The 12,259-nt window shown below is 45.4% G+C and overlaps 1 protein-coding gene across 6 annotated transcripts; it reads right to left on the bottom strand.

The window, feature by feature from the left end:
* Window positions 1-555: 555 nt before the first annotated feature.
* Window positions 556-11,525, bottom strand: DRD1 (dopamine receptor D1). Of its 6 annotated transcripts, none has more exons than XM_079320122.1 (3): window positions 10,664-11,525; window positions 4,050-5,270; window positions 556-3,748 (listed from the first exon to the last, which is right to left on the bottom strand). In XM_079320122.1, the coding sequence occupies exon 3, from the start codon at window positions 3,738-3,740 to the stop codon at window positions 2,382-2,384; it is 1,359 nt and encodes a 452-aa protein (XP_079176248.1). In that variant the 5' UTR covers window positions 3,741-3,748; window positions 4,050-5,270; window positions 10,664-11,525; the 3' UTR covers window positions 556-2,381. The 6 variants fall into 6 exon arrangements, with proteins under 6 accessions (XP_079176248.1, XP_079176247.1, XP_079176246.1 ...); XM_079320121.1 differs by having other exon boundaries at window positions 556-3,796; window positions 4,463-5,270; XM_079320120.1 differs by having other exon boundaries at window positions 4,463-5,270.
* Window positions 11,526-12,259: the final 734 nt, after the last annotated feature.

The following is a 12,259-nucleotide window of genomic DNA, read 5'->3' as shown; positions in this document are numbered from 1 at the left end:
TTGTTTCTTCATTTCAAAATGAATCTGCTGACAGAGGCAAAAGCAAAGAGCTGCCAGGGACAGAGGGATCCTCAGCTGCACCCAACATCACCTCACTGCTGAAATGGTTCATTTTGCTCCAAAAAACAAACACCAGCAGTGGGGCTGTATCAGGCTTTGAGAAATACTCCACAGCTTGGGAGGGAATAAAGAAAAAAGAAAAGGAAGAACAACAATAAAAACATGTTATAAACCAAATTCACTAAGCTGTTACACCAAGGCAAAAAATAATCTTTTAAATAAAAGTCACCAGTAGGTCGAGCTTTACATATTTAAAGCAGAGAGTGGCTGTTTCCAAACTGCTTTTATTGCTTTCAAATCCCAGTTTAGAGCAAGGGCTCAGTGGTCTCTAGTAAGGAGGTTTTCCTCTGCTCCTAACAGAAATTCCCATCTGCCTCCTTGGGTGTGATCCCAAATAAGGGCAAATGGGAAAATAAAGGAAATGTCCTTCCCTTTAACACAATCAATTCAACTGCCAAAAAATAGCATGTATTTAATAAATGCAATGTAGATTGCTTTATTTGACCTTCTGTTCACAAAATAATTTTATTATATGTATGAAAGCAGCATACAGGCAATAAAATTATGAAAACATTCACAATACATAAATACACAGACCTGATGCAGGATGTATATAGTTTGTTAGACTTTAATATTTTTTTTTTCCTCTCAGTTCTCTTTTCCTGACAACACTTTTTTTTTTTTTAATATATATTACGAAAAAGTTGCTCCAAAGGGTATTTTTTTCCCATTCAGAAAAGAAATAGATTTCTTTGAATGCTGCTGAACATTAACACCCAATGTTCCTGTTGCTAATGCTCACTGATTGCTTTTGGCATTACAGAGGGAAAGCAGCAGGGAAGGACAGTGGAAAAGTAGCAGGATTTGTTAATTAAACATTGGCAACTTTTTTGGAGTTCACAGGAGGATTTGGAGATGGAGGCTGCAGTTCCACCCGTATTTAGAAATGTTTCAATCCAAAATGGTAATGAGGCCACTATTCCTTATTGATTGGAGTGTTGACATGGCAATCTCTAAACTGGAATGTCCTCCCAGCTCCCAGAGTAAAGCACCAGGGACCTCAGGTTTTAATTCTGACTGTGACAGAGGAGCAGACAGACAGCAGGGTCCAGGTGGTCCTGCAGGATAACAAGGTTTTGGCATCCTTGCTACCAATATAACCCAGTGTGTTTGTTCAGAAAAGATATCCAAGACTTGAAATAAGAAAAGTCTGAGAAAGCTGTTTATCTTACATAAATACAAAACACTGTATACTGAGAATTGTTATCTAAGAAGCTTTCCTTCCCAAATCGGATTCTTCTTAAGGTTGTAGTCATATTTAAGGTATTTACAGATCCACAAACTTGACATTCTAGCAAAGTCTCTGTAACATGAAACTTTTTAAAAAATAAATAGCAGCAATTTCTTTTAATTCTATAAGGGAAGAGAATTCTCAACTCAGTCAACTCTGGTCCTATCTTTTGAAAGAAATCCCACTTAAAAACAAAACAAAAAAAAAGCCCACAAGTAAACGAACTCCACACAGCTTCAGTTCTGTTGATTCCTTCATTTCTTGCTGAGCTTCTTAACATTCCTCTGTTCCCCTCACCAGCTCTCCTGACTATCAGAGCTTGTAATAAAGTGCTGACTGGTTGACTGGTCAAAATGCAGTTATGACACTCCAAAAATATCCCATTATTTAAACATCTTAAATAACATAAATAAAGCTAGATCTGTTATAACATATGAAAAATATCAATTTAAAACAATAAATAAATAAAACCAGTATCAACATATTACCTCCCAAAGCTTTAAAAATAACCATTCTCATTATAAGGCTCAATTATTTGTCAGAATTAATTTTAAGAAGGCATCTATCTACCTTTACAATCCCTCAGTCTTTAATTAGGACCTGTTAACACCCACTATCACAAGACACAGCAATCTTTTAACTTCTAGTAAACATTAATCTTTAAATACTCAACATTTATCTTTTGCCTCACTTTTAGCTAGAAATTGGTTTCTCTGTACAGAGAAAAAGCAACATTTTTTTGTAACTGCACTGTATCTAAATTTGTAGATTTTCCTCAGTATGAACAGTACAGTTTTACATCTTTTTCATAACCAATTTCCAGTATCTTTTTCTCTTTGTTGTTTGAAATGTTAAATTTGCTCTAAATGCCAGGAAAATTAATTCTGGGCTTGGTGTAAATGTGCATTTTTCTCCCTTAGAGCTTAGATTCTTACCAAAAAAAAATCTTGTGTATCTTTTTTTTTTTTTCCCCCCCAAAAAAGATTATTACAACACACACCATTAGATCTGGCTGAGTAAACCTTACTGTTCAGGTTTTATGCTGCCCATTCTGTGTAATGGGATTGATCTTTTCCAAAGAAACATCAGCTTCATAATCCAAGATACCCGACAGTGCTGGAGACATTTTCTCCAAAGTCTTTGCCAGCTCACCCTCATCTTCCTTTTTAAGAGGTTCTTCTTCCGGGCAGATAATGGAGTGTGGAATCAGATAAACCAGGTTGGACTCTTTGGGGCTGGACCCTTTGGGCTCGTGCTGGCTGGAGAAAACCACTGCCCCGTTGTTGTTGATGCTGACAGTCTCGATGGCATTGCCAGACACGGGGCAGAGCCTGTAGCAGCCCAGCAGGCTGGAGAACGCCTTGCGGAAATCAGCGTTGAAGGCATAAATGATGGGGTTGAGGGAAGAATTCGCCCATCCAAACCATATAAAAACATCAAAGGTGGTGGAATTAATGCAGAAAGCCTCTGCTCCCTTGGATGGCTGGGTGGGCTCGCAGAAGGGGATCATGCAGTTCAACACAAAAAACGGCAACCAGCAGCACACAAAGACCCCCATGATCACCGAGAGGGTCTTTAACACCTTTGTTTCCCTCTTGAAGGACATTTTGAAGTTGCTCTCTGGCTGCTGGCAGTCCATGCTGCTCCTGTTGCCGCCCGGGTTCTGGCAGTTCTTGGCATGCACTGCTGCTCTCTCCAGAGCCGAGATGCGCCGGATTTGCTTCTGAGCAATCCGGTATATCCTGGTGTAGGTTACTATCATGATGGCCACGGGGATGTAGAAGCTGATTAGAGAAGAGGAGATGGCATACATCCTGTTTAGGCTAGAATCACAGTTGTCCATGCTTACACCTTGTAAGCTGGAATTGAAGTCCACAAAGCTCGTGGTTGTAGCCTTGTGCCAGTTCAGCTGCACTGGGATGAAGGAGATCAACACGGACAAAGTCCACGCCACGCTGATCATGATGAAGGCTGCCTTGGGGGTCATCTTCCTCTCGTACCTAAACGGGCTGGAGATGGCCCAGTATCTGTCCACGCTAATGACACAGAGGTTTAAGATGGAGGCTGTTGAGCACATGATATCAAAGGCCACCCAGATGTTGCAAAATGAACCAAAAGGCCAGAAACCGGCGATCTCGGCCACGGCTTTCCAAGGCATGACCAAAACTGCCACTAAGAGATCTGACACAGCCAAGGAGATGACAAAGAAGTTGGTCACCTTGGACCTGAGGTGGCGAAACCTAATGACAGCTGCGCAGACCAGCGTGTTTCCCAGCAGCGTGGAGAGGATCAGGAGTGAGAGGAAGCAGCCCGTGAGGATCCGAAAGGAAGAGGAGTCCCTTTCCACCAGCAACCCTTCCCCGTCCATAGTGGTGTCGTTCCAAGTCATAGTTTCTCCTGAGGGAAAATCATATCATGATTTTCATGATGACATCAACTCCTCTCCTTGCAGAGATCACAGAGATCAGACGTCCATTAATTACTCATCACCAAACCGACCAAAGGTCTTTTCCTACAGTCCCTCGCCCCCAGACAGACCTCACCCTCTTTGAATCATCCTGAACAACACCCTGAAACCTCTGTGAGCAGCAACTGAAAATGCACAAACACAGTCCACCCTACAAACAGGAGTTTTTAGCAACCCTCAGAAACACACTGCACCACCCCGGCATGGAGCAGCCTCACTCAGACAGCTCACCTGTAAATGTTCTGCTGCCGTCCTCTGCAAACACACCCCACACAAAACAAAGCAATCACTTTTCCATGCTTGCATCTATTCCCACTTAAATAGACTATTGATCGAGTGCTTCCAGTGTCCACTGCAACAGCCCTTCATATTTACTGAAGCGTATTAGACAAGATGTCTTTTCTCTACTTCCCTAAATGTCTCACTGATGAAACACTCCATCCTTCCTCCTCGGTACATTTCTGTTGCAAAATGCACCAGTTCTCTGTTTCTTGGCAGTATCAGAAAGCAAATCTTCACTTTGTTTCAAACTCTTTTACATTTCCAAGACAAAATAAATACACAGTAGGTGTGTTTTAAAGGTTTTCAGCAAGAAGTAGCTCAGATTATTTAGTTTAACTTAAACAAGAAATGCTGGCTCCTACCTTTCACCTCTGATTCCCTGTTTGCTCTGGGACGCAGGGCCGACTCTCGTCCTGTTTTAGTTTTGGAGTTGCATAGCAAATCTTATATACAAAACCAACGCAGGAACACTGCATTGCATCGCGTATGTAGATTTTTTTCCCTGAAAGTGTAAATTGGCAAGGGAGGAGTAAGAATTGGACCACCGGGAGTTAGTTTTCAAGGGAGCAGCAGGTCTGTGCCGTCGGACCGTGCGTGAGGGACCCTGCTGGTGTGTGCCCAGCTCCCTCCATCCCACGGCCCCTGCTGATCACTCTGCAAACTTTGCTGGCCGCAGCAGTCCCGGTCGCACTTTGTACATCCCGTTGAGGCGGCACATCAGGGCAAATCATCCCAGGCAAAAGGCACGGTATTCCCAACACCGGCAAGAGCCGATTCCCAGTTTTTCCCTCGGTCGTTTGCCGGATGAAGAAAGAGGCGAGAGGGAGGAGAAGGACCCGAGTGACCTTCCCTCGGCCACCACGCCGGCGATGCCCGCAGTGGGTTCCTCTCCCAGCAGGAACGAGTCGCTTTAACACTCCGCTGCCAGGTTATAGCTCTCCATAACTACTCCGGAATAATCCCACCTCCTGCTCAGCGGGGCTGCGCTCCAGGGACCGGGTCCAGCTCTCACCATGCTTCTTCCCTCTCGGAAAGGCGCGGGCGGAGGCAGCTCCTCACTCTCTCCCGCTGCCCGCCCCGGGCCGCGCATCTCCCGGCTTCCTCCTGCCCGGGGCAGGGCTCGGCAGCATCGCCCCTCCAGGAACGCTCTGTCTGCCCGGAGACTCCTTCCTAAAGGATTAACACAAGGCAATGACAGGCATGGAGGCACGCAGCGGGCAAAAAGCCACCCCCCTTCGCCTCCTCTAACATCTTCGGCGGGGCGCCGCTTCTTCTGGGCAGCTTTTCCTGCCTTTCTGGGCAACAACCAGAGAGAGCAGGACAACCGGCGAGGCAGAGCGGGGCCGTGCGAGCGGCTCCCGCGGAGTTCAGGCGGGCGGGATTACTTTGCCCGAGCTGCGGGACGCGATGCGGACAGTGAGTAGCGGCCCCGCGACGCTCGGGAGGGGCCGCGGGGAGAAGCGCTCCGGGAGCCCGGAGAGCGCTCGGGAGTGCGGGGCAGGCAGCGGGGCTGGGGGCTCGGCCGGGGCAGCGCTCCGTGCGCGCCGCCCCCGCCTGGCGCAGCCCCGGCTCCCGGCGCAGCCGCGGCCGCCGGGCTCCCTCTCCTGGGGAGACGATGGGGACAGCGGTCACACACGCGTCGCGCAGCGGTCACACGCGCACCCCGCACCGCTGCCAGGCTGGCACCGCGGCCGGCATCGGCATCCCGCGGGCACGGAGCGGGAAAAGCCACGGACGGGATGCGCGTCCCCACGGAGAGGGACGGACAGTGCGGAGCCGCCGGAGCGCCGAGCGGGCATCCCCGAGGGCAGGGAAAGGGATTGGAGCAGAGCCGCAAAAAACCTCCAAAACCTCTCGGCAAACTCCTCACTCGGCAGTGAGCACCAAAACCGGGATGGTTTTTCCTCGAATCGTTCTTTCTACAAAAAGGTCTTTACGTGCTTACCTTAGCTGCCACAAAGATGAACATGCTGATTTGAAACCTTTGCATAGGAATCTTACCCACCCCCCCCAAAAAAAAATCAGAAAATGCATATAAAAGACATCACAAGGAAGTTTAAAAATCTCCTAGATTAATAAATACTCTCAATAAGTTGTCAACATAAATTCTGTGGGGTCCAGCACTTGTGAAATTGCTTTTGAGCCATCCACAATTTCTCATAATGTCACTTAAAGCAGAGACAGTGTTAAGCTAACCTTGAGTAGTTAACTGAAATACTTGTTTTCCTTCTCCCTTCTCTTTCTTTTTTTATAAATTTTAACTGCTTCTCACCAAGTTCTCATCCCGCCCTCCCCCTGCTTATTATCCTGTCCTTTAATCATCATTCATCCCCAGAGGAGGGTGAAAATAGACAAGAAATGAATCCTGTGCTGTTTGGTAATTGAGATCTCTAATGAAACTCACTGTGAGTTTTCTTTTTCTATTTTCAAGATCCTTTTTCCATTGTCTCCTGTTCTTAAAGCTCCTCACGGGTGAGGTTTAGTGCATAATAAGTATTTGCTGCAAAGGTAACACATTCCTGGTTTTCCATAGAAACCCTGGGCTGAGGGATCATTGCCTGCAAAAGAAGCCACTGAACATACTTGATTTTATTTGCTATAACTTCCAGAGGCTCTCCTAAAATTATTTTCAATCACAGCCATCATGGATTATTCAAGAAGAAATCACAACTTGCAATTGCCCAAAAAGCAAAATTTTTGAGGCATATTGGAGAGAAATACTGAGATACACATTGAAGAGGAGAGAGAAATCTGCTCTCAAGCATCTTCTTATCAGCTCATGCAGTGAACTTCTTTTTTCAGTTCATTTTTACCAGGGAGTGGCCTTTCCTGGGGGAGAGGCTGGATTCATCTTTGGAAGAATCTAATGCTGCTGATATGAGTGAGGGTTTTACTTGAATCTGACATTTTTAAAAAGCCTTTTGGATCACTACTCACAGCAGCTTGTAAGACTCTCACAGCCCTTATTTTTTTGGCAATTTTTTTGACAATTCACCAGTTTCAGAAGCCAGAGCTCTCTCCTGTTTCTTCCCTAAGTTGGTGTGACCAAGGAATGAACGTGAGGTCTGGCTCAGCCCTTCAGCAGTTTCAAACACCAGCAGTTCATCCAAGGCACCCTGCTGGATTTGTCACTTCTGCTAATTTATGAGCTTTTAAAACTTTCATGACTTAACAGTCATAGCCAGGTGAGGAACAGAAGAGAAATCCACTAAACCCCTGTTATTACTTAGGTATGTTTAATGCTGGGATTAGGCAGCAGATTGCCACAACTCTGGGAGTCACTTACACAAGTGTTGGGTCATTTTTCCTTTTGCTGCTCTCCAACCAGGCTGTCCCCAGCCAGTGTGAGCAGAATCAGCTCTGATCCAGCTCTGGGCTTGCCTGACACTGTCAGCAGCAGGATGATGGTGCAGGTGTTTCCTGGAGATTCAGAAACAAGCACAGAGCTTGTTAAATTCTCCCTGGGTACCCACATAAAAGAGCTGCTTGCCTTTATTTAATGTTTTTCAATCACTACTGGAATCAAAGCAATGGCCAGCAAAGGAAAACTTTTGTGTGTCTATTCCCACCTGCTCCTCTCAGGAGACACTGGTTGGAGAAGGCCCTTCTTGGTCCTTATGAAGACTTAAAAATATAAATACTGAGTAGCACTTTGATCCAAATGATCTTAATTCAAGCAGAAATTAGCTACTCAAAGACCAAGCTGAACAAAGTCTAGATCTTGCATTCAGAGATGAACATTCTTTAACCTAAATAGTGCACACACTAGATCTGGAGAAAGGTGAGCTGAATTTACAAAATATATTGTAGTATGTGGACACAAATTGTACTCACATCACCCTCAGGAGGACTTTTTTAGTCTGCAAGAATGAGATTTACTAAACATGAAATCAGCTGAGGCATATTATCAGAAATAATGTCTAAAAGAGCTGTCAGATTTGTAAATAGCTGGTTATGCTAATAAGCCAAGATAAATTTAGCCTCAATGTAACCTTCTTGGAAAAGTCAAGGGTTCCTGGAAAACAAACAGCTCTGAAGTCTTTTAGAGATCGGTGAAGCACATTGTTTAAATTGATACTATCATGTTGTGCATTCCATGAGGAAAACCACAGTAGTGGCTACAAAATCCCAGAGCAAAGAGTGGCAGCAGAAAAAAACCACTGCTAACATCTCCAAGGATCTCAAGCTCACTCTTGAATGATAAAAATCCACCATCAGGGAAAAAGGATCAGGGAGAGAAATTATTTCTAGTTCCAAAAGGCAGACAACAAGAGGCCTAAATATTCAGTATTTGAGTGTGGGCACTGGGGGTTTTTATTGGGTTTTTTTTGACTGTAGATTATAGTCATGGCAGTGGCAGATTCAGCAGGGCTGATCTCAAAAAACACATCACTGCCCTTGTGCACGTTGACTTGTGAACTATTTTTCCAGTGGCAGCCACGGAGCATCTCTGGGTATCAGGTCACTGGTGAAGTGTGTGAGGAAATTTGAACACTGGGAGGGAAGAGAAAAATAAAAAAAAAAAAACAAAAGCCCAGAGAGAAACACCACGTATGAAAGTGTGAATTGAAATGACCCATTTGAGGGGGCTCATTCAGGCTGGACACAGAGGGTTGTGCAGGAGGGGAGAACTGGCAAGGATTTGCTGTGCAGTGCTGTTGCTCCCCAGGATCTGGAGCTCTGCAGGGGCTCAGGGTGCTCAGAAGGCAGGAGCAGGCACTGCTGCTCCCCTGGCATCTCCCCTCTCAGGCACTGGTGCATCAGCACAGCCTCACTCCCAGCCAGGAGAGCCCAGCTCCACCCCTGGGCCACAGCAGATGGAGCCTGCAGAAAGGATTTCAGGATTTCAGCTTCTCAAAAGGCAGCTTCGTGTCACACAGCCTTTAGGAGTGCTGGAAAACCATCCTCTGGTTGTTCCATCTTCCCCTCCCAGCCCCCTCCTGCTCAGAGCCTGTTCAGACTCTGCTCCCCTTTCCCTCCTTCCCCAGTGATCCCTCTCTGCATCTCCCCAGAGCAGATTTCAGCTGGAGCTCCCCCCAGATTTTACAAAATGGCTCTTTTTGGAGAGATGAGGAAATCAGGAAAGAAAGAGAAGTACCAAACCTGCTGCCAGGGATGCAAGCAGAAGCTGTCACCTGCACAGTTCCCATCCCCAGGAGCTGTGGATAATTTAAACTTGGTGTGATGCTGCCAATAACTGTGTTATTTAATCTGCAGAGCTCATGCATTGACTTTTTATGGGGTTTTTCCAGTTCCACCCACTCACTCCCACAGGATCAGAGAAAGAAAATTTTCCCACAAGGAATACTTGGAGTGACCTTCCTCTTGCAGCTTGACCTGCTCTACCATTCCAAAATCCATTTACTGGACCTTAAATCACCTTGGAAATCACTCAAGGAGGGAAATGTAAAATTTCCCCCCTTTTCTTTCTGGGATTTCCATCTGCCAGAGATACGGGGCAGGAGGAGGATTACTGCCCTGCCAACACTTCCCTCCAGAGTGGGTAGAGAGCCAAACTGCAGAGGATGATGAGAATAAATTATAGGAGAGAAGAAAGCTCTAAGGAAAGGAAACTGCATCCTGTGACTGCCTCATCCCTGCAGCACAGAACAGTGCCAGGAAATCCACAGCAAACTAACAAGACTTTCATTAAAACCTAATCTACACCAACATTTCTGATCATGTCACTGACAAGTGTAGAGACTGGATGTACTCCTGAATTTCATATTCTCATCCATGTATATAAAAACCTTAGCTGATTGCTAAGGGCCCACTACATGAAATGGCTCATGAAGTAGTAAGTCAGCACAAAAACAGAGAGTGGGCCATTGCCTCCCAATTTAGGCTTTATTTGCATATGTATATTTTTTACTACTGTACAGCTTTGATTCTTTCACTCCACACTGGACAGACATTTTAGGCCCTCAGAAAAAAAAAAGAATATGTAAATCAAAGGAAAAGTCACGGAGAAAATGACAGCACTTTTCATGTTAAAGATGACTTTGACATATTAATTAGCATCTCAGAGATGAAATAAAGCCAGCAATACCGAATGATTCATTAGAATGAAATTAATCTGAGGAATAATTAATTCTTAGGGGATGGAGAAAAAGAATACAAATTGATATATTAGCACCAAAACTCTTCACCAATGAGTGTGACAGTGATTCCTAGCAGCAGTGGATGAGACTGCAGATAATACAATTTTCTCAGCAGATGGCTTGGTAGGTGGCACTCTCCCTCCTAAGCTGCTCTTACAGATTTACTCCTGAGCTGAGTGCCAGCATCAAACAGATCCTTAACCATACTCCAGCCCAGCCTCTGATTGATGGATGGAGAAGAAATGTTCAACAGAAAAACTGTTTAAAGCAGATTTGTTGGTTTTCTGGTGCAGGACCTGATGAAGAAGAGTGTGCTGGGTACCCACAGCAAGCAGACAATAGTTTGCCCTTCATTTGGTTATTAAATCCACATTATTACACATCCAGCATGGTCAGGCCCCACAGACCTGCCACTGGCAGGCTACAAATCCTTGAATTAAAGAGAACTAAACTAATACTTACCAAAAAATTAGAAGCATCACTTCTTGCTCCTAGTGAAGACTGGCAGCAGCATTTCAGAGCTGCCCCACAGGGAGCCACAGGAGCCCAGGCAGGGCTCTCTGCAAGGGGAGCAGCCCCATGGAGTGCAGCAGGCAGGGTCAGTCCAGCAATGCCCAGACCATTCCAAATGTGCCAGTCCTGCAGCTCTGCTGCCTCAGGCTGCATTTTCCCATCTGCAGCTCCTCACACAGCCCTGCTGTTGTTGTGATGTTGCAGTTCCACCTTCAGGTTCTGGGATTCTCTTCTCCAAGGCTGTTTGTCAAAGTCAAATCACACAGTCTGGGCTTGACAGCAGTCAGAAACATCCCACCAAGTTCAATAAAACACTGGAACAATATTCCAGACAAGAATCTGTACCAAGGTCTAAGCCTTGGGCTGCTTCCCTCCTCCTGACGTAACTTCCATTCAGACTTTTGAAAAACCCTGTGATCCAACTGCCCCAAAATATGATGTTATCCCAAATCCACTCACTCTTCTTCACCTGGACCTGTTATCCTGTCCCAGCCTCTGTGCCTAGCCCACCACATCAGGCAGAACTATTTCATCCCCCTAACATGAGCAACTTCTCCCTCTCTGCATCCTGCTTTGATGTCCTTGGCTTTTCCCTGCCCTGTTGCTGAGGCAGTCCCTCACAGGCTGTACTTTCCCAGGCTGGAAATGTTCCCTGAGTTTCATTATCAACTTATCAACATCTGTCCCAAGGTCAGGGGCCTTCCAAGGCAGCCAGTTCTTCCTGCTCCCTTCCCACAAAGCTCATCAGGGCTCAGCTCCACCAACACAGGCATCCAGAGCCTCTTCTCAGTGCATCAAACCAGTCCTCTCCATTTAGGAGAGGATAAAAGTAGAAATGCCTTCCAGCTACAAGTTCCATGTCAGTAGAAAGTTCCCTGGTGCTTTCTGTGTACTATTTATACTGCTTTCCAAAATTTCCCTTCTGCACTTCAGAAATTTCCCACAGCTTTCTAAGAACTGTGCATTTCCTTCTAGGATTTCTCCACTGATTTATAGCAATTCCTCCTCACTTCATATGAAATTTTCTCCAGCTTGCCGGGAATTTGTAGGCAATTTTTTCAGAACTCACATTTTGCTTTCCTGAGGTTCTCCCATAGCTTTCTAAGAATTCCATTTTCCTTTCTAAGGATCTCTCATAATTTTTCCATGAGTTCCCTGTAGTTTTCTAGGACTTTCCCATGTTTTTCTGAACATTTTCCATACCTTTCCAGGAATTTCCTGCTGCTGTGAATCTCTCACTGCTTTCAGGTGTATCCACCAGGTTGTGGCACAGGGTCGAGGGTTGCTCCATGCTGATTGTGCTGCTGCATGTTGTGACATGCCAAATTCTATTCCCAGTTGTCCTCTAGTGTCCTGTTTTGTCATCTGTGACAGATTTTGTCATTGTTGTGCTGACACACCTCGTTCTCATATATTTAACTATTTCATAAAGTCACAGGAAAGGCTCAGGAGGTGAAAATAAAAGGATCAATCAATATCTGGTCCCTAGACACAGATGGGGAAAAAAATGTCATGTTTGTTCGAAGGAGTTTTGAGAGCCTGTGT

The sequence above is a fragment of the Erithacus rubecula genome (genome assembly GCF_903797595.1).
Source record: "Erithacus rubecula genome assembly, chromosome: 16".
Taxonomy (NCBI): domain Eukaryota; kingdom Metazoa; phylum Chordata; class Aves; order Passeriformes; family Muscicapidae; genus Erithacus; species Erithacus rubecula.
The sequence above is the reverse complement of the archived record's forward strand: the minus strand, read 5'-3'. Positions and strand labels throughout refer to the sequence as shown.